This window comes from Cyanistes caeruleus, chromosome 8, assembly GCF_971803275.1.
Source record: "Cyanistes caeruleus chromosome 8, bCyaCae1.hap1.1, whole genome shotgun sequence".
NCBI lineage: Eukaryota > Metazoa > Chordata > Aves > Passeriformes > Paridae > Cyanistes > Cyanistes caeruleus.
The window spans coordinates 26,516,559-26,538,674 of NC_141708.1; the positions used below are offsets into that span (position 1 = coordinate 26,516,559).

General features: G+C 45.7%; 2 protein-coding genes across 23 annotated transcripts in view; one reads left to right on the forward strand and one right to left on the reverse strand.

Annotated features, from left to right (window-relative positions):
* Window positions 1–16,249, forward strand: part of CDHR1 (cadherin related family member 1) — a 73,064-nt gene extending 56,815 nt beyond the window's left edge. For 21 of the 22 annotated variants that reach the window (XM_086899847.1, XM_086899860.1, XM_086899851.1 and 18 more), the window contains 5 exons: window positions 813–977; window positions 3,048–3,115; window positions 5,596–5,824; window positions 6,714–6,968; window positions 13,447–16,249. In XM_086899847.1, coding sequence (XP_086755973.1) covers window positions 813–977; window positions 3,048–3,115; window positions 5,596–5,824; window positions 6,714–6,968; window positions 13,447–13,998 — 1,269 coding nt within the window. In that variant the 3' untranslated portion in view covers window positions 13,999–16,249. Of the gene's footprint in view, window positions 1–812; window positions 978–3,047; window positions 3,116–5,595; window positions 5,825–6,713; window positions 6,969–12,662 lie in introns of all 22 variants that reach the window. The other variant, XM_086899864.1, reaches the window with a different exon arrangement.
* Window positions 16,250–18,194: 1,945 nt separating this feature from the next.
* LRIT2 (leucine rich repeat, Ig-like and transmembrane domains 2) lies at window positions 18,195–21,909 on the reverse strand. The gene is made up of 3 exons (XM_086899879.1): window positions 21,719–21,909; window positions 20,527–21,308; window positions 18,195–19,089 (listed from the first exon to the last, which is right to left on the reverse strand). Exons 1-3 carry the CDS (start codon window positions 21,826–21,828, stop codon window positions 18,278–18,280), a joined length of 1,704 nt encoding a protein of 567 aa, XP_086756005.1. The 5' UTR covers window positions 21,829–21,909; the 3' UTR covers window positions 18,195–18,277.
* Window positions 21,910–22,116: the final 207 nt, after the last annotated feature.

Here is a 22,116-nt window from a genome sequence, read left to right on the forward strand (position 1 = left end):
CTCTACCAGCTCAGGCATCCTACTGAATGCTCCCCAAATCCAGTAGATTTTACTCAATAAGGAGTAGAAAGATACAGTAGAGACACTCAGTTTGCTCTGTGTGATTGCCTGTCCTTTCAGATGTGCAGTTATAAGAATGTGTGGCGTCAGAGAGCTCTGTTCTCCTCAGAGACAGTAAGGCAATTCAAAAGCCCCCATGTTATCTGACAAAGTCCTGATCAGCATGAGGCAATGAGGGTAGAAGTCCCATGAAGTCAGTAGTAGAAGTCCCCACAATCTTTGAGAATTGTGCTGTACATGCCTGACCGTCCAACATTTGGGGTGGGAGTAATGCTACTTCAAAACAACAGGTTCCCTCATCTTTATACCCTGTTTGGTGCAGTTTATTGTTCCTGACATTTTCCTGATAAAGAACATCCTCTACAATTAAGATCACGATTAAATGTATGAGGTTATTCAAAACAATTCAGTGCTTATGTTTCCCAGAGTTCTGGGAGCTGCCCAGCAATGGTTGTTCGTAGGCTTCTGTTATGGCTTTTGGATGTGTGTTGGTTAGTTATGACTGGTCACATCTGTCACATGAAGTCTAATATGAATACACACAATTTGAAGGCCTCTCTCACAGCTTGATTGCAATCAAGCACACACAAACAAGCCAAGGCTACACGGTGACCTGGCTCATCGTCTCCCTGGTTCTGAGCTCTCTGGTCCAACCAGGCTGAAACGCACCAGTGTGCTGTGGGTGCGGGAGGAAGCTCCTTTAAGAGAACTACTAGCTGCTTTGTAGTGATTTCTGGATTTCTTCTTCTTAGCTTCTTGCAATAGAGGTGAACACACCTGAGAAATTCAGCTCGACGGCTGACGTAGTGATTCGCCTGCTGGATACCAATGACAATGTCCCGAAGTTCTCCTCTGACTACTACATTGCCAGGATCCCCGAGAACTCCCCAGGGGGCTCAAATGTAGTCGCTGTTACAGTAAGTTTCAGTCACCTCTTAAGAAATGTTCTCTTTTCTATGGAGACTTTTCTACTTTTCTAAGTTCAAGTACCTTAAAAATATTGGAGAGGGCAAATAGCAAGTTTTACTCACCATTTGACTTCTGGACCAAATCCAATTCCTTTCCAGAATCAACCAGAGGAAAAAAAAGTTCGGAAAAGAAGAGTTTTAGACAAATATTATTTAGGACAACAAGGGCCATCTGCTTTTAAGACAAATCACATGGCCTTTGAGTATTAAAAAAGCCTCAGCCAAATCAGTGTCCAGTGGGAAGATTCAGTCATGGCTAAGTGGAATTGGATTTACTGGATTTTGCTTGCTTAAGCATGAGTAAAAAGAAAACAAGATGGCTGCTTAGTAGGTATTAGTCTCCTCCTCTTGGGAGGAACCTGGCTGCTAAAGGCATAATTAAACTGTTAATGAGGGCAAGAATATAAAATTAAAGTGCTTAGGACTGGGGAAAAAAAGCTCCCTATGTATGTACCTTCCCACAGTGGGAAAAATATGCCCATAGATTCTCCAGTGCCTTGCATTTTAATACAAAGAAAGTCAGGGTATTACAATGGCCCTGAGTGCTGGAGGAGCATTTCCAGCTGCCTCTCTCTAATGCAACTGCTGAGACTGGAAACAGCCATCATGTCACAAAGCCAAGAAAGCTCCTGGCCACCTGGGCCTCAGTGGGGGATGCAGGTCACCTTGAAGAGGCCACTCAGGTAAGGATGGTGGAGGCAGGTTGCCAGAGATCTCCAGCACAAGCTGGCAACAAGTAAGAAAGACAATTAAATAATCAAAACAATGAAGTGAGGAAGGCAAGTTTTAGTGATGGGAGAATCAAAGTGAAACATAATAGAGAAAAGGTTATTACATGAAACTAATAGGAAAGATATTAGAGAGTGTTAAGCATTACTATCCTTGAGGTAATAGGAATAAAAAAATATCTAGGACATGGACAGAAAAAAAATATATATATTTAAAAATGTTTGCAGAAGCAACAAAAATTCTGAGCCAAAGTGCACAGGAATGTGTTGCTGAGGAGCCCATGTAAAATTCAGTCATGTGCTGTCAACTCAGTACTTGACCCAGATTCACAACTATATGTGAAAAACTAAGATGTTTCAGGTACTCAGAATGGCAATTCTGGAGGAAGTCCCAGGTATGCAAATGTTTTAAATAAAGTTAGACAGTACTAAACTAGGCTTTGGTCAAAATTATGGGGTGAGAGAATCTGACAAGTCAATGCCGAAGAACAAAACAACCCCTATCAGTAGGGCTGCAGGTGTGTTGTGTTAATCATGCAGGAGTCAAGACATTCTTCCAGTTCTCAAATATTTAAACAGGAAGATGAATGAATCAACCAGCACCACCATGAATTTTGATGGCCAGATACAATGGTGTAACACCTCCTCAGAGCTACCAGAGAAGCAGGAGCTTATGGAAATAGCTGCCACCAGATCAATAGCTCTCCTAAGCCTGAGCTAAGAAAGGAAGCCAACAAGAGTATGAAACAAAGATATCATCTGGCGTAGTATTTGCATTATTAAAAGTCACACGAGCACAGGAGTGATTAAAACATAAACAAAGCTGAAATACAATGTATGGATTGAAACATTTGTTATTCATTACTTTAAATCGAATCGAATTAAACAAGCAGAAGCTTAAAAATACTCTATATAAAGTAAATCATTTTTCTAGGGAATATTCATTAATGTTTAACTGACAATTAGGAAGGTTTGAGAGCTGGCTGTGTGTTCATGTCATTGAGACCATCTCTAGCAAAAGAGGATGAGGTAACTGTGGATGGATGGGGCCATCTAGCGTCTGTCTCCCTGCCAGAGCCCCCGGGCACCAGGGACAGCGTTCCTGGGACTGGCAGGGACATTTCCTGGTGGATAAGTTGTGCACTTCCTAGGTGCATATTTTCTCATGCGGTTTCCCACTAAAAATGTGGTGGCAAAGAGAGTGAAAAGCATTTGGGCCTCTTGTTAAAAGAAAAATTAAATATTTCTTTTTGCATTTTAGTAAAATAAAACTCTCTTTTCTTTTCTTAAGGCTACAGATCCAGATTCAGGGCTTTGGGGAGAGATCAAGTACTCTATCTATGGAACAGGAGCAGATCTGTAAGTAACAAGTAAATAAATAAAACTACATAACCTATAAGCAGAGTTCTAAAAGAATTTTAAAAGAAAGCTAGCCGACTCATTCTTGATCTGCTCATTTCCAAGGACATTTATACCATGTTCTTTGTGAGTTCTGTGAACACAACAACAGTAAAGCTACTGTGATCATTAAACATCTGCTTCATGAACCCAAGGAATTCTACCCACAAACCCCCAAAGAGATATAAGGCAGCTGAAGTATCAATACACAGGACTTGTTCAATCACCATTTGAAAAACACTTGTAAGAGAAAGAGAGGTTTTGATCTAGCCTAGGGAAAAGTCAGTTCTACAGAAAAAGAAACTCTTGGTTTTTTCCCCTTCCCTTTCCATATGGCTTTACAAATAGCTCTTGTCAAAATAAATCAAGGAAGACAAGATATTCAAGGATATAAACTTCAGCTTTGGAGGTCAGCTGCATTGGGTGTTAAAAGCCTTTTAGTCATGAAAAGGAGAACCTGATGCTTACTTGATTTGTTAATAATGGCTTCCTCCCTCTCCCTGTCTTTGGGGACAGTGCTGGGGGTAGATCATCTTGAAACAGTGGTTCCTTCACACCATATCCATCCCAGCTCCCAAGCATGGCTGGGATCAGTGACATGGCTGTCACAGTGATTCCTGCTGGAGCCTGCAGCTGCAGGGCAGGGCTGCAGGGCAGAACGCTGGAAATGAATGAGATTTTCAGGCACTCATCTCAAGAATCTTTTTTCCTCTGTACATTATCCACCTGGAGCTAAAGCTGAACTCTTCTTGGTCAGGTGAAAGCCGTTTAGGAGGCACAGTCAAAGCCCAAAATACAAGATGTTAAGGACGAACCTCTTCTGTAGCCAGAAGGATACACATATGGGAGCATTTCCTCGATGGATTATTTTGAGCTTTTTACTAAGTCTTTAAGCTAGCTGCTAACTGCACAGAGAGAAGCAAGAAAAGGTCATGTCATGCAGGCAGACCTCTTAGGTTTAGAATGTAGCAGCTGGTGGAAAGAAGCTTGAGAAGGTTGTTGACAAAGGATTTAGGGGAAAAAAAAAGTAAGCACAACTTTATTCTGATTGGCATTATGGGGATGCTCAGATTTCATTGTTCTTGTGCAGTTGAATGAAGAAATTATGATGTGAGCTTTTCTCTTCCTTCTTCAGTATTTTTGTTTGTTTTCCTCATGCCAGAATGGCATAGCTCTGCAAGGCTGGATTGATTTTCTAGCCCTGGCATCTCTAGATCTGCTGAATACACAGTTTGATGCAGACAGGAGAATTTCAACTAGAGGCACAATGTTTCTGTCTTGGATATTACATCAGTGGGTGTGCAGTTGCGTGGGCAGAAAGATGAGTTGTAGTGGGGTAAGAGAAATCATGTTAACTGTTGAAGATGAAACCAATCTGATGGTAATCCTACTTTGGTAATCCAAGCTGCCAGTGGGAGCACTTCTATTCTTCCACTAAAATGGGAATGATGAGAGTGCTGTCTGCATGGTTAGGCTGGGCTGGGTGCTGAGGAGACAGCACAGGCACTGTCTCCTACACAACTATTCCCTCCTCTACATTTTGGATTTCATCAAAACTTGTGTTTGTATTTAACAGAGTTATGAGAACAATTGAAGATTTTGGATTACTAAATGCCCCTTTTATAATCACTCTCAATTGCATTCACAGTTGGAATACAGAAAATATTTTGCTACCCTGTACATTGATCAAAGGATATATAACAACCTTCATCTGTTACAAGCTCCACTGCTTGGAGCCTACACTGGCAGACCATTTTACAAAGACATTGTGTTGGTATCTTCTCTATAAATCCAAACTTTGGGCTGACACTTTTGACAGTGTCTCTGTAATTACAAATGTGTAAAATTGAAGTTGCAACAGATAAATCTGAACACCCACTCCATCCCAGTGTCAGTCTATGGAAAAATGATTATTTTTGGAGAAGATAATTTGCCCTGTAGTTTGGGAGATTTAAGAGCAGATTTTTTTCCTACCCATTCTGAGAAGTGAAGAGCTTAATATGTTATGCTTCTTTTAGCTATTTAGGAGATATAAATCAATCTTAATTTATGCAGGACAATCTATTACACTGTACTTTTAAACTGAAAAAAAAAAAAGTAAAAATAAGTTTAATGTTTTTCCTTTTAATGCAAGGAAATCACTCTGGGAGAAGGCCATCACACTGAGCATTTACTGAGGACAAATACTTTTAATGGAAAATACAGCTAAGATGGCACAAGAGAGACAAAACTATGAGACACTGATAGTTCTCTAGTTTTCAAGCCTTAAAGAACTAGACAAAAACTAGGTAGAGTGAAGGACTTGGAAACATCACCCAGAGAGGAATTAGGTGAAGAGTACCAGTGTCTGGGCACAGAATTTCAGTGTTCACAGCCTGCAGCAAAGGCAGGCTCAAAACACACATTAAGTGACCAAAAGTCTTCTCTTCCCTCTTTTCCAGGTTCCTAATCCACCCATCAACAGGTATAATTTACACCCAGCCCTGGGCTGTACTAGATGCTGAAGTGAACTCGAAGTATAATTTCTATGTGAAAGCAGAGGACACAGATGGGAAATACAGCTTGGCTGAAGTGTTTATCACCGTGCTGGATGTCAATGACCACTCTCCAGAGTTCAATGAAAACATCCAGGAAAAGACGATGATCATTGGGTCACCGGTGAAGATAGAGGTGAGGGATGGCACCGTGTGTCACAAAGCAGAGTGCTTTGGAAAAGCACCTGGCTCTGCTGTTTATTCTCAGGGGTCATGATGAATGTCTGAAAGTTGCCTTTTCCTGCAGCTTTATTTTGCACATCCATTTGGATGTAACAAATGGATTAAAGGGTGAATTATAGTATTTACTGACTGCTGAGAAGGAGAAATAAATTCTATAGGCAGAATATAAAGTCCTTTTACAGTATTTGAACGATCAGCTGGTGGACAATCCTGGATTATACAGTGATCACAAGAAGTCCAAATAAGATACATGAATGAAAGCACAGGGTTTTAAACACTTAACCTTCCTGACACCCCTTTGTGTTCAACCACACAACTTAGTTCCCTTCATTCTAAAGAACTGTATTCAATAATCCAGTGTGGAACAGAAGGTGAAAAAATGCAGTAACAATTCCCAGGCAAAGGCACAGAACATCCTATGTTAGACACATTTAAATGCATATCATGAAGCCTGATCACACAACACCTTATGTTAGTAGAATAAATACCACAGCACAAAAATTAAGGCAAGCTACAGTTTATGGCAGAGAGCTAATCCCATTGCTCTTTATCACTTCACATTTGTCCCCCACACTGTGTAAGAAGCTCCCAGCTGAGGACCATTTGCATTCTACAGATAGGTTAGAGTTCAGTTTTTCCTCTGATTTTATTTCACCTCAAATAGAAATCACTTATAAAGAAAGGAGCTTAGTCCTGCTGGTTTTCACTAGAAAATGTAGCCTAGCTTCCAAGATGAAATGAAAGCAGCCCAGTGTTGTGCAGAACTGAATGCTCAGAAGCTTTTTGTCCTCAGGCAAAGATACAAACAAAAACACATTTGTTTTTTACGCTTCCCCTACCAGGCTATAGACCAAGATGCAGAAGAACCCAACAATATTGTGGATTATTCCATCATGCAAGCAGATCCAGCCAATGTGTTTGACATAGACCAAAGCACTGGGGAAATCAAGCTGAAATCCTATATCCGATCTCTGGACATCATCCACAACATCACAAACAATAAAGACTGCATATGGTCATTGGTGGTCCAGGCCAAAGACCGAGGCTCCCCATCCTTCAGTACCACAGCAGTTCTGAAGATCGATATCACAGAAGAGGTAAGCAAATGTTTTAGAAAATCCTTGTGGAAGATGATCCCTGAAAGGCACCAAAGGGTAGACATTGCTTGCTCCACTTCTGAGACTTGCCAGCTCTGTTTTGTAGAGTGTTTTTATAGCCTTGTGGTAAATCTGGATTCTATAGCCACAAATGTGAAAGATATTTTGATCAGAAATATTGCAAAGGTACAAAGGTAGGAGCATAATGTAATTGGGAGATGAGTTTTTTGTTAGAGATTGTTAGATATGATTAAAGGTCTATAGACTTCTGAGACTAAAGGTAAATCCTGACTGCTAAATTTCTGCCTTTTTATTTTCTTCCAAGAGAAGAAAAAAATCTTTTTCCCTTATGAAAAGTAAGTGGAAAGCAGCTGGGGTGAGAGTGAAATAAATCAGATAAATCAACCTGAGTGACATAGGAAAAGTGAGAAAAAGCTTTACAGAAATGCTTTAAAGTACATAGAACTTTGGATGGGAATTTAATAATTGCAGTATTATTAGCAGATGAAACAAGAAGACTCTAAAAGAATCTTGCACATGTAGGTTGAGATTTTCCTTAGTCCAGCTTTTACATCAGCTGAAGAACAAGCAGCAATTTATGGTGTGCAGCGCATGCTTGCACGATTCTTATTTATTGTAACTGCCTTGCCATGCCTTTAACTAGGTACCAGCAGGGAGGAAATAGGCTTTAAAGTAGATGAGAAACACATCATTAGCCTGACAGTCTCTGGACCACACACATAAACTGGGAAAAGATGCAAATCTCATCCTACAGGCTGCAGCTGGCCTTCTCTTTGTTTGGTCACAATGCTCCCACTGCTCTTAGGTCTGTTATAATCTTTCTGTTTTCTCCATCTCCTCTTATTCCACTGACACTCCTTTATGAGGCACATTCATATGATAGTTTTTGTGCACAGTTCAGAGCCTGCTGGACTGCCAGGGGACTTGGCAGTGCCTGGCACGGGGCTGCTTCTTGGGGCCAGCCAGCCCTGTGGGCTGCAGGGCTCTGCCGTGTGGAGCTGGGGGACTCTGCACAAGGGGTGTCAGTGGTAAGTCTAGAGATGTAGCTGTTCTTACACATACAAAGGAAATGCACTGCTTAACACTTGGATTTCTCATGGAAATGAAGTTTTGGTGGGTTTCATACAACAAACAGGAATTGCTGCCCACAGCCAAGAGCGTCAGTACTTGCCCAGGCTGCACATATCAGGAGTTCATGGCACTGTCCTCAGGCATGTCCCTCCCTCCCGAGTGAGCTGGAAACCTCTCTGTCAGCATGGGGGGCTGATGAGTGTGAGTGGAGGGAGGGTGCCCCACACCTCCCCTGCTGCAGGACAATGTGTCCCTGAACCAGCTGATGAAAGACAGCTGGAAGGAAAACAAAAGTAGCTGGTACTTTGGCATAAGGAATTTCCTGAATTTCCTTCTTGTGCTTGAAGCAATAGCATTACCTGATGAAAGATGGTGTCTTGTATGAAGTCCCATGTCTGCTTCTTTTTCTGCCGTTCCACGGGTACATATTTGGCACAAAGTGGGGGAGAGCCCTCCTCATGAAGTCTAAAGGGAAAGCAGAGAGCTTGTGATGGCACGGATTTCCGCGCACACACAGTTTTTTTTTCCGTATTCCTGTGCTCTTCTTGATGCCAAGTCCCAACAGAGAGTCTGAGATAGCAACAGCATCTTCATTCTTTGAGTAGGTTTCTTCAGCAGGATCTGAGCTACTGATCTAGTGTCACATCCTCCATAACCTTTTGTATATATATCTATTACTTATTCCATTGCTTGAAATTATTTGGTTGGTTGGTTAGATTGGAGGTTTTTTATCCCATAGCATCCCATCTTTTTTGCAGGAACAGCTTTCATTTTGCATGTATGAGAGATGCAGTGCCAGTGTCCAAAACCCTTGGTCTCTCCCTGTGTCCCAGGAACAGCACAGTCACTGCTAACACTTTGTGAAGAAAACAATCTCTTGGTGTAGGCATACTGCATACACACACACTCTCTCTTTCTCTGAGGCTGTTACAAATGTGCATTTCATCCCTCTGTGCTCCAGCTGCACAAAGGCTCTTATTTCACTGTTTGGTGGGCATTTATGTATTACTGATTTTGGATAGGGAGGATATTTTGAATGCATCCCCTAGAGGCTTCCTGCAGTGTTAATCACAGTAAGTAATTAAACAGGCATATTTTCTGATTAACGTTCACCATTGCAATTAGCACAAGTCTGTGCCCTTCGAGTTGGATGCCTTGTGGCTAAGTTCAGCAGTACTGCACATCAAAAGGACCTTCTTCTCTTGGAATAATACAGTGCTAAAAGAATCCAAAAGCCTTTTCATTTAACTGAGTCTGATTTTATGGAAATTGGTATTGAGGGGCATCTGTTAACATACCGTCCTTTCACAATAAATAAAAAATATCCTTTCACAGAATAAAAAACATATGTTGGAAAAGCCAGTCTTTTTCCATCCGTATGTCTCACTCAGAAATCTATTCCTGCTGCCTGATATTTTCAGAGGCTGATTCCCACTCCTGTTCCTGAAGGTTGGCCTGATGGGGGCATCCCTTGGCCTCTTGATGACTCCACTGAGGTTCTGCAAATGTAAGAGGGGGCGTTTATTTACACTTCTTCCTGGACTGAGGCTTAAGTCCTTATTTAGACAGCATAATCTGTAGTTCTTAATAGCTTTGGCCAATCATTTAAACTTCTAAATATAGCAGGTGAGTCTCAGTTTTAGGTTCTCTTAACTGAAAGGCTCAACAAAAATCTTTGAAGTAACATGGAGATCTTCTCCTCTCTCGTACTAACTGCAACCATGGGAACTGTGGTTGATGGCACTGCACAGCCCTTGCCACATTCACAGAGCAGTTAGCAACTTCTTTCCACAGTTTCATGGACTTGAAAAAAATGTTGGTTTGATTTGAGAAGTCTTGCCTCATGCTGGTGTTTTTATTGCAAAGTGATGCAAACACAGCCTTCATATACAGTGATAGCACTGAGCTTTGGGATGAGCATTGCAGGGGCAGCTGGTGTTCTACCTTGGATCAGGAGTCACTTCTGAAGCAAATCTCCTGATCATCCCCACATACTGTGCCTGTGCCTCACATAGCTCCAAGCACACAAGGTAGACTCCTTTCAGAGGAAAATGTGTTTGGGGAGCACACCTAGTGTGCCTGGGCACCAACAGGCAGTCCCTCCCTGCAACCAGGCTAGAACAAAACCCCAGGAACACTGAATGCATGGAAGTAGGCTCCTCAGAACCAGCTGGTTCATTGTTCAGATAGTACACATCCACTTGCTTAAGTCAACATAGCCCAAGCTGTCTGTAACACAATCATTGAACCAAGCATTTAAGATCGAGTCCAACTGTTAATTCAGCACTGCCAAGTCCATCACAAAACCATGTCCCTAAGTCCCACATCTACAAATAATCTGCAATAGCATGTGCTCTTAACAGGTTCGCCTACTTACTTAGACTCCTAAATATAGCTGGTGAGCCTTGGCTGCTCATGTGCTCGAACAGATCAACCATCCTTTTGGGTCCAGCTTTTGGATACTTGGCCCATGTGCTCTGCTCACTGCAACCCATACATTAGGAAAGGCTGTTGAGAAACTGTCACAGAAAAAAAACAGCAAAGCATTATCTTCTGTGAGCAGTGGTATTTTAACTCCTTTGATAGCTGTTAAGAAAGAGTGTTTCTTCCAGGTCCTGGCCCACAGAGATATGACAGCTTCCATTTCATCATGTATCTGTTTTTATTTTATGTATACCAGAAAAACCAGTACTCTTCAAAATGCAGTGTGCCTTTTAGGAAAAAAACAATAGCTTCAGCAATTACAAAGTGGTACTATTTGTTGAGCTGGCTACGTGGCACTGCTGGTAATCAACACATGGACTTGAAGATGTTTTAAATGTGCGCTCCCCATAAGTCTCTCTGAAGCCTGGCTAAGATTATGACATCCCTGGCTTGTATTGCAAGTTCTTCCTCGTATTCATCCTGCCAGTGCAATGGCCACGACAAACATAAACTCTCCCCCTGTGTGCTTACAAAATGCCTGATGTCTTTATGCAGAACAGTTGTCATCCAAGGCTAATTCCAGGCAAAGCTTTGTATAGTAGAGGTCAAGTAACTAGAATAGAGGCTGAACCAGCTAGCTGTTAATGGGTTTAGTTTTTGGTATTAATCATCTCTTCATCATTGGAAGTCCTGAACAGATGCCAGACTTGCTGAGACCAGGTGACTAAATGAAGCCACATGCAAAAACTCTCCATACATCTTTCATCCATTTTTACCTCTGCAGCTGTAGTACCTGGGCAACATGTACTAATGTCTAATCTCATTTATTCAATGTTTTCAAATACCTAGTCAAATATTCTTCAGCCATCAGTGCCTTCCTACAAAATAGATCTTGACAGAACTCGTAACTGGATGGACTTAGGTCATATGCTACTTAGCAGGGCTTATCTGACACTTAATTCACCTGACTTTCACATGAAGTTAAGTAAACCAGCGTAAAATTTCTATCATCTGATGAGATTTAAGTACAAAAAAATACATGTAATGCAGAACAGCAAAGCTGATGTGAATCTAAGCTCCACCAAAGTCATGGGCTGCTTTGCTTCTGGTTTCTAGTTCCACTCCTAATTAAATACTGGAAGAACTCTCTGCACAGCAAAATGATGACAATTTGTCCCTACCTCCCCAGTGACGTGGTCTGTTGAGTTTCACTAGCATTTCTTTTCCCCTTTCTTGTTAGCAATGGGACACATTCAGAATAGGAGAAGAGTGGGCTTGATAATGTGTTTGAGATAGGTTGTGAAAACACAGAAATTAAGACCTGGAGGTGTTTATTAGTTAATTTACATGCCCCAAGTTTAGGGATGTGACATTAATGACAAGAAGTACTCTGAAGCACACTCTGGGATACTCTTAGACATCTTCCCCCCAAAACTGGGGAGGGAAAAGAGATGGGCATCCTAGATTAGAGTCACAGGGAAATCCATCTGATCTGCAAGTCAGAGGTTAAAGTCCAAGCTATGCACAAGGTTCTCCTTATACACACTGTCTTTGATACCTATTTTAGCATATGGTGACTACTGCTCCAGAGGTGTCCTTTTCCTCCCACTGACCAAAAGCTGGGAGCTTAAACCTCTAACTAAAACACGGATCACCTGTTACTACTCATGCAAAGTTTGGGTGAGGATTCCCCCATGGAGTCAAAGACAGGGGACTGGGGCACAGTGGGAAGCCCTGTCTTTCTGCAGCCACACATCACTTTATGACCAACTCTCAGTAACCAAAGCTGCATGTGAATGTGCCATTTGTGAAGGATCTCCTGGCCTTGCATAGCATTACTGTCTGTTCAGATACCACCCGTATTCACAACTAACTTCTCTTGGAAATGCAGTCCAAGGATGGGCTGCCATGCCCTGAATAAATCTATGTGCCATGCCTCCAGCCTTTATTCTCCAATCAGCCCAGTGTTTATATGTGCTTCCTAACTTCTTTTACTGTTTCTGGATTCAGTTCAACATCATTGCAACTGCCTCCCCTCCTGTGCCTAGCTTCCTTTATTTTATAGGCTCTCTATCCTGTACACACTTCAGCCTAGTTCCCCAGCTGTATTTAAAATAGATACTGGCCTCTTTCAACCATGTGAGGGTTGACCATTTCTCTTATTTTTGATATTTCCAGATCAAGTCCAGGGTAAAATCCTATATTTTAGGCCTCAAGAAGCGTCCATGGACAATATATGGAATATGCATGAGTGGCGTCCTTTCCACCATTTCTGTTACAATGGTGATCTCCACCATCATGTACTGGAAAAGTGTGAAAAGATCCAAGCTCCACCCGCAGGGCAAAATCCGCAAAATTATACGGGGACCTCCGAGACGCACAGTGTGCTAAGTTGGAAAGCGAACTGGCCATTCATTTGTCCTTAATATGCCAATGTAGCTTATGTCATTGCTGATTTCTTTTCTTTCTATAAACAAAGCTCTTTAGCTCCACTTATCTCCCCTACCTCAAAGAGTTTTGTTATGTCTGTAAAAGAGTACTTGAAAACAGAATGCAGCACATATCTGCTAAATACTCATTTGTATATTGACATTTTATAAGCAGAAGTTTTCTCCTAATCCTTTTCAATGCCATGCTCAGTAATTGAGCCAATTATTTTCTTGCTCCATTCTTGCAAGTTAAACACTACGGTGACATGCAGGAACCTGCCCTAGTTTGGTGGAAATACTGCTGTAAGCTTTTGTGTTCAAGTCATCTACCTCACATATAATGTTTACCCAGTCTCTGGCCCCACCTAAATTCTCCAGCCCTGGACTGGACTGGCTGTGTGACTCTCTTTTTTTTTTTGGAGACAACTTCCATCAATCAGCTCTACTTGTAACATATTTTGGACAAATGAAATTTCTGGGTCACTGTCTGTCCCCTAGAGTAAGTCATGTGTTTTCTTTGTACTCCTTTACAGACTCTTCACAAAGGGCCTATGGCCGCCTTTTTGATGCAAACTAAAGATAACCCCATGAAAGCCTTAGGAGTGCTAGCTGGTGTCATGGGCATAATGGTGCTGATAACTATCATGATCTCTACTGCCATGTTCTGGCGCAACAAGCGGTCCAACAAAGTCATGCCGGTGAGAAGGATCATAAAAAAGAGACAGATGCCGCCATCCCGGACAGTCAGGATGGAGTGGCTGAAGTTCAAGAGGCCCAGCAACGCTGCAGAGAAGTTTGTCGTTGAGGAGGACGTCAAGAGCCTACACAATGAGAACAGCAACAACAACGTCCAGGTTGTCCCCGTGCCGCCAGCAGCCCCCCTGCCACCGCCACCCCCTGCCCTGGCTCCACGGGGCGATGCCCCAGGGTGGCGGGTGCCAACTGTGTCCGGCTCCCTCACTCCCAAGCATGTAATCAAGCCCCCAAAGAAGAAAGGTCACAGCAGCACCCACAACGCCCTCGTGTCAGAGCTCAAAATGAGGTTTGAGAAGAGGAACGCAGCTTTCGGGGAGCCCCACATCTAGGCGCTCTCAGCAGCTCCCAGAGACTGCAGACTGTGGCTGGGCATGGATGTTTTTATGTGCTGTCTCTTCCCCGTGTCTGTCAGCACCCTGTGAACCAGAGCAGCTTCTCGCTGTGATAGCCACCCCTCACCTTCTGCAAGTACCATGTGCTGTGAGTCACCCCACCCGCAGAAGCGCTGCCTCCGTGTGCAGTCGCAACTGCGGCTCCTTCGGCCGTGCCCCGTGGGCCCTCCCTGCAGCTGTGTCTGACCACGGTGCTGAGCACGCCAGCCACAGCCTCCCCAGGTGAACAGGGACTCAGGTTGCCCCTGGTTTGGAGGTCTCTGCCCAGAGCTTGGGTTTTCAAACAAGATGTTCTGCAGCCAAGGCCCTGGTGGATGGTTCTTTCTAACCCGGTCTGGCAGGTGGGTTTGAGGTGTCAGAAAATCCATCACTTCAAATCCCAGACCCATTTTTGAAGATGTTGGCACGGCTGTGGCAGCAGCACTGAGTCGAGGTGCAGGTCTCCTACAGCAGTGACACAGCCCTGTCCCCAGAGCACAATGTGCTTTGCAACAGCTGGCGGAGTGATGTGCTCGTGGCCTGACTACCTTCATTCCCGAAAGGTAAGCGGGCAGGCTCGGAGAATCTCTTCATTTTCCTGCAGCTTACGCTGGGTTTTGCCAGAGCACATTGACATGATGCTGCGCTTTGCTTCTGCCCTGGACTTGCCTGCTCTGAGGAGGGATGGGAGGGGCACCTCAGCCGTCCCTGGACCATCAGGGCCAAGATTCGAGCACAGAAGTTCCATAGCAGCTCTCAGTCAGCACTGCCTCCTTCTGACACTGCGCCCCAAAAGAGTGGGAGCCTGGCAGGAGAAGGGCATGAATAAAAACACAGGGAACACTAGGTAAAACTGAGAGGCAAATGATAAGTGGAAGACAGAGACAAGTGCTGAAAAGTTGCATATGTTGGCCAGGGAAGTGTCTGGAAAGATCATGTGGTGGTGTACACTCTAGCAGAAAGTGTCAAGGAATATATTTAATCACCTCTCCTGGCTCGTTGCAGGGACTGGTGTGTGAAAAAGGAGATTTCCATAAAATATTCAGGTTTTTCTTATCAGTATTTTTGAGTGAATTAAACAACAGTTAATGGGAGGGGACTGGCAGGGCAGCTGACAGGTTTTTTTTCCTTTACATGACAGTAAAAAGGCACTGAGAGCAGAGCACTTTTTTCACTGGCTCTACCCGAGGGACTCCCCCTCAGGTTTGTTTCTGAAGAGATGTTTTTCAGCTGGGCCTGGCTGTTTCACATCCCCTTGAGAGAAGTCAGCACCAATGGAGCTGGCTGGGGAGCAGCACCCTGCGCCCTCTCTGAGACCAGCCCTGCAGAGAAGCTGTGCAGTCATGGTACCAGGAACATCAAGGTGGGGAGCAAACCTGACGGGACACACCATGTTAATTCAAGGGGTTCATGAGACTTCTCCAGCTGTCATTTCAGTCAAACCAGCAGACCTGGCCCTCAGGATCTCCTCTCACTCCAGTAGCTGAAAAAATTCCACTTTTTGCAGCAGGACTTCATTATTTTAGGGTATGGCTGGTTGAATATGAAATGACCCACTTACAAGGAAAATCTTGTATTTTTTAACTTCAATTCAATCTGTCTAGAAGCCATAGTGCTCATGGCTCATGTCACCCATGAGCTGAGCCAGCAGCTGTAGCCAAGAGGTGCAGCAGAGTCCCAGCTGGGGGCCACAGCAGGAGCGCTGCTCCCAGAGCCTCTCCTGTCACATCTCTCCTTTTCTCTACTGTTTTCTTATCTCTCCTCCTGGGGCACTGTGATGTGAAGCCCAGGTTCTCACCTGTCCAATCACCCCCTCCTTGTCCCCTGGCCATAAGCTGGCCGGGGGGAGGGGATGTGCAGCCCCTGGCCCCACTCCTGCTGCCCTGTGCAAGCACCTGCCTTCTGCTGGCTGAGTGTCTGCAGGTTCTGCAATCTTCCCCAAAGCTCCTGATTTATTCCCCACACCACTGTCTTCCCAAGTGTTGTGTTATTGCCACTATTCTGTGTTCATTCTCTAATGAAGAAAGCCTATAAAGACCATTCAATTAAGTCAGATTTAACAGGAATTACAGGCTTATAGTCTTAGAGATTATATTTAAGAGGCAATAAAGATGTTTTATTACTATGTTGTGATACTCTTTCCCAGTTACTCTGTATTTCAACTTCAAGGATTTTTTTTAATAAATAAATTTTAAAAAAATATACAAAAGGTGTTTCTGTACTTGGTGTGCTTCTGCTGACAACGATGCCTTGTCATCACCTGTTAGGTGTCCAGCCCCAGGCAGCCAGGCTGCTTTTTAGGATGACCAAATGGACCCTTCTGCAGGCTGCAAGTCAGGAGAGAGGCTGTGAGGTTTATGGACAACACCGGCCTGGAAGGAGGGGAGGAGAGAAGCAGGATGCCATTGGCACAGGCCATGGGCAGGGTCACAGAGAGCCCCTGGCCAAGCTCCCGTGGTACAGCCCTCTGCAGCACGGCCCCGGGGCAGGGAGGCAGCGGGTTCGGTCTGATGCCAGCGGCCAGTGTCTGCGATTTAACTTCCTCCACGTGCTCAAGGGATGTTCTGTCTTTCCCTGGCTGTTTCCTCACTGTGATTCAGCACCTCTCTCCAGTCTCTACAGTGTACTGCTGTCCCTCCCTGCTGACTGGGGTGGAAGAAGGCCAGTCATTACTGATGGTGCTTTGTTACTTACTCCCCCTCACCCACAGCCCCACACTGGTCTTCAACCAGCATCAGCTCATGCTTCGCTCTGTATTAGCCATGTCTGCAGGTGGTTCTCCCAGGACAAGGTTTTCCTGCTTGGCCAGCTGCTTCTGCCCCTTTCTCACCACTCCAGACCCCTGTGACTTGTACTGAAGCTGCCTGGCCTCCTCCATCCCTGCAGCCAAACCCCAGAGCTCCTTGGAATCCAGGTTTCTTTCCAATTTTTAACTGTGAAAGGCCAGAGATGAAGCAGAGGACCTCTGTGTACTCTGAAAACCTGTCGTGTTTATTGCTTTGACACTAAAAGACTGACAAGACTAGAAAGTCTTGTGAAGTATTAACAGCGAGAGTCAGCAGTGACAAAACAGAGCTCTGTTCAAAAGCTGTGCAATACAGTACAGCAGAAGGAGGTGCTGGGGGAGGAATCATAGGGCTTGAGGAGAGACAGCATGGAAAACACACACCAAAAACCAAAATACAATTAGAAAGGCAAGCTACCACAGCATGAAGCTCACAACAGCTGGGGTGTCTACTACACGTTTTTCTTTTTGGGACAATCTATAACACATATAACAAGGGCTGTGGGACTATGGGCCGCATGCTTTGGTTGTGCTGGAAAGCATGAGATCAAAAAAAGAAAAGTAAGTCACATGTCCTCAGACCCCTGAAAATCACAGCACTGAGCTGCTCCACAAGCAGGAGGCAGTCACTTTTACATGAAACTTTGGGCTTTTTTTGCCTCTAGCAAAGAGGCAAGCTTCGATTTCAAAGTAGCAGGATGGGGAGGCACCTGTCTGCATTTAGGAAACATGCCTGGCTTGCCTCTTCAGCTCCCAGCCTGCTGCTCTATGTTCTCTGCCCTTGTCCACTTGTCCCACCAGCCTGCTTCAAGCACTTGCACCTTTCCTGTTTGTGGTACAACCAAAGCTGTGAATCTCTTAGGGCTGCGTAAACCTTAAGGAGTGAAAAACAAAACAAAAAAAAAAAAAAAAACAAAAAAAACAAAAAAAAACCACAACCCACCCCCAAAACCAACACCTCCGGTCAAAATAATTTTTTCTCCAACTTAAATAAAATCTGTTCATCATGTTGACCCGATCCTCCCCACCATTTGTTGTTGCTGGGCTGTGACCACAGCCGTGCCCGGCTCCCCTGTCGGTTCCCAGGAGCTGGCACCGTTGTGGGTGAGTGAGGGGACACCTCTGGCCTTTGGCCACAAGCATTACTATTGGTTCGGGGGCTGATTTTTTGTGTCGGTTTTCTTGGTGTGTCAGCGTGCCTTGCTCCGTGACAGTGCCGAGAGCCCGGGGCTACGGAGGCGCAGCTCCACTCACACCAGTGGCCGGACAGCCCGGGCACCTCCATCCCCAGGGCTCCCCAAGCCCGCCGCAAACCCCGGCGGTGCGCCCGCCGTGCCCGAGTCCTCGCAGCGCAGAGCCGCCCCGGCGCCGTCCTCCGGGACGCCAGCACCGGCCCGAGGTGGCGTGTGGAAGGTGCCGCAGGGCCGCGCCCTCAGGGCGGGCGAGGCCGGGCTAGTAGAGGTCGGCGCTGTTCCTGTGGGGCGGCCGGGCCTTGCCGGGCTCCTGGCGCTCCGGGGACCGCCGTGCGCCGCGGCCGCCGTCGGGGCGGCAGAGCCCGTCCTCGCTGCCGGCGGGCAGGCTGTCCAGCGTGCTCTCCTTGCTGCCCGCGGCCTGCGCCGGGCCCCCGCGGCGGCGGCGCGGGCAGGCGCTGGGGCAGCGGGCCAGGCAGCCGGGCAGCGCCTCGGCCGTGCAGGCGTACATGCCGGCCGGCACGGCCAGCACCATGGCGCACACGATGACCACGATGTGGATGAGCTTCTCGCGCTGCTCCATCTGGCTGACGTCGCTGCCCGTGACGAAGACGACGCACTGGCCCTTGCGGGGAGCCTGGTTGCGCACGGCCACGCACACCTCGTACTTGGTGGCGGGCAGCAGGTCGGTCACCGAGTAGGTGTTCACCCCGGGCCCGATGTAGATGGTGTCCTTCTGCGCGGCGTCATAGCGGCCCACCAGGAGAGTGTACCAAGTCTCCCCCGGCTCGGCCGCCGCCGCCGCCGCCGCGAACCACTCGAGGGTGATGCCGTAGACCGTCTGCTTGGCGATGCGCACCTCCACGTGAGCGCCCGGCTCCGCGGGGGCCGCGGGCGCCCAGCCGCGGGGCGTGGTGGATGCCCACGGGGCCACCACGCGGAGGTTGATGGCCACCGAGGTGTTGCCCAGGAAGTTTGCCGCCGTGCAGGTGTAGTTACCGGCGTCTGCTGGCCGTGCCGCCGGGATCAGCAGCTCCGAGCGGACGGTGTCGTCGCTGATGGGCTCCGTGGACACTGCGGGCAGAGGTGAGCGGTCAGCAGGGAGCCACCGTGCCCTTGGGCAGCCGCAAGGCCGGTGTAGGACGGGGCCCACTCAGGACCCGCCCTGCCCAGGGAGAAAGGAAGAGGGGCACGGGAATGTGCGCAGAGCTGAGAGCAAAGTGTTTGTCTGAAAGGCGGTAACGCGCTGGGACACCCAAGCATGGGAAACGTGGAGTGTGTCCGACCCCTGAACCAGTACAATCTGCTGGAGAAGCTGCTGTGGGCACAGGCCGAGCTGCCCATCTGCCATCAGCATTCAGCGCAGACCAGGAGAGGCGCTGAGGAGGCACACCTACATTTTGGACACATGCTCCATCCATCCTCTGTCAGGATTAAAAATGTCAGTCTCAGGAGGATCAGACCAAAATAGGTGTATGAAGCCAGAAAGTATTGGGCTGGAAGTGAAATGCAGTGTTAAGAACAGTGTGAAACCCTGTCATCTACCCAAACAGAGGTGTGTGACTGTGGTTGAGAAAAAACTGTATGTAATTAATCAGCATGTGCTTGTGGAAAGACACACAAGTGCTGCTACAGCACTGCAATTGAAGCAAATATCAGCCCAGGATTAGGGGCTAATGCTATCCTATTTAGTAAGCTGGCTTATGAAGGACACAGAACCTGTGTGCTGGCTGCCTGTATGTCTTATTACCTTACCCGTTGAAAATAGCAACTTGTCCTATTGAAGGCTCTTAGTAAAAATAAATGTGAGGGAGGATGGATTGGGAGGAAAAGAAAAAGGTCTCATATTACAACACCTTTGCTAAAGAATATAAATAAGCAAGACTTCAGGAAAACACAATCTTTGTTTCAGTTCATTCAGAACGTGAATGGACACAGACAGTTTTGTGGTTTGTGTAGTATTGAGGGAATATGTGGGGATAGTATAGGAGCATACAGGTCTGTATATGTGTGTGCACTCTTGCAAACACATCAACATGCACATAAAATTATGCAGTGTGTGCATATATATATGTAGTATATGACCAAAAAAATTATGTAGTATATGATATATAGTAAATATACATGCATATTTAGATAACTATATATTTATTAAATATATACAACTAATATAGGATTAGTAACTCCTACATTATGTATCATGAGGAAAGAGCTACTTCTTAAAATCCACAAGTAAGATAATTGTATAAGAATGGGGCCATGCTCCTTTCATCATTGACTGATGTCCTGCATGAAGCAGCTCTTCTTATGCTGGTCAGATGTGCTTAGATGCACAGGATGATTAAGATCATTTGGATTACTGCCACTGCAATAACTGTGGTGCTCTGTAAAGGGGCTGGGTTGCTGTGGTGACTGTGATGGGCTGCAGACCTATGTAAGTAGGATAGCACAGCATAAATTTTTAATGGAAAAAAAAAAAAAAAAGAAGAAGGAAAAAAAAGCTTTGCTTACCATTAAATGCCCTTAAAAGTTTGAGTGCATAGGTCCACCAGACAGCTGGGGAAGGGCTGGCTTGCACAAAGCAGGTCAGGGTGATGTTTAATCCTGCTGGGACTGTCAGGTTGGTGTCAAGGGCTGAGGTCAGGGGCTTCGTGCAGCTGTTAAGCTCCACTTCATGAAAAAACTTCCCTGTCCTGAATTTTGGGCCTGAGCAAGTTAAATAGGAATTCATCAGAATAATAGGTGGGCCCACAGACTTTATAAACTGGACAAATCCCCGCAGGCGACAGTCGCAAATCCAGGGGTTGTCATGGAGGGCCAGGACGGCATTGGAAATAGCTTCCAGCGGCCCCTCCGTCCTCTGGCTTCTCTGGTAGACAGGCCAGTTGTAGAAGACATCCCTGGATATGATGGTAAGCTGATTTGAGGATAGATCTAAATAGGTCAGGTTGGGCAGATAGCGGAGTGCGTGTTCTGGAAGGACATCCAGCCGGTTGTGCTTCAGATCCAGGATTTTCAGAGTCGGGGTGTCTTGAAATGCTGTCCATGGCACCGAACTTAATTTGTTCCCTTGCAAGCGCAGCTCCTTCAGAGCTGGCATATACTCCAGACTCTTGATGTGCATCACTGTGATGTTGTTAAAATTGAGCCACAGATACTCCAAGGCACTAACGTTCTCAAAAGACCCACGAGGCAATTCTGTTAGGTGAGAATTTTCTATTCTAATTTTCCGGATGTCCTGAGGGATGTTTGCAGGGATCTGCCTCAGCAGTGCAGACATACAGAGCAAACTCCTAGGGAGGAAACCAGAAAATTTTCCAGGTTACACACCACGTTTGAGGCCAATAAACCAGTTCCCTATGCAGGTCTGCAAGCACTTGAATAATTATAAGGTATTGTATATAGGGCATGCATAAGCCATCCATCCATCCCCAGGGTTTACACCAATTTTGCCATAAGCAATGCAATTAAGTCATAAGAATGGCTATGTATGCAACTATATATCTCAGGGAAATAAGAGAAATCTCATTCTATGCTCAAGACAGCACTTTCAAGTATTAGATTAGACAGCAATTCAAGTATTAGATGTGGCACACCTTGCATCAATCTGCTTGGTTTTGGTGCTCACATCATCGGCAAATTTGCTACTGGGGCTGTCTGAGCCACTTCACTGGTGCTACAGCAGGGGTAACAGTGTTCTTACCTTCCAAAGCTGTCCTGAGAACAAGAGCATCCTGTGATGCAAGATGAAACAGAGGTGTTTATCTTGTGGAAGGCCAGAAGAAGAAGAAAAATATGACAGACAGGGTCCATATTCTCCTTTAAGAAAGCACTGTGCAGGGCTTTGCACCAAACACGCCAACAGCCTCCAAGAAGTAAATCCTATCAGCTGTAATCTTCCTTGACGCAGAAATAAATCCTGCTGGGGACCCAACCCTAAGGAAGACATGTAGTGTGGTTCTCAGTCTGTGTCCAAGTGCTAAAAACCACCTCCAGGACCACTCTTGGCGTTTCTCCTCCAGCTGAGGGGATTCTGACAGACATATATTTGGTTGGGAATATGAAGATGGAGCCAAAGCCACTTCTTTTGCCAAGCCCTTG

Coding starts and splice junctions, on each gene's coding strand:
- LRIT2 (XM_086899879.1), bottom strand. CDS start 21,828: ATGGACCCTGTCTGTCATATTTTTCTTCTTCTTCTGGCCTTCCACAAG. Junction 21,309..21,718: donor TCTCAGGACAGCTTTGGAAG/GTAAGAACACTG, acceptor TTTCCTCCCTAG/GAGTTTGCTCTGTATGTCTG. Junction 19,090..20,526: donor ACTTTTAAGGGCATTTAATG/GTAAGCAAAGCT, acceptor CTCTGCCCGCAG/TGTCCACGGAGCCCATCAGC.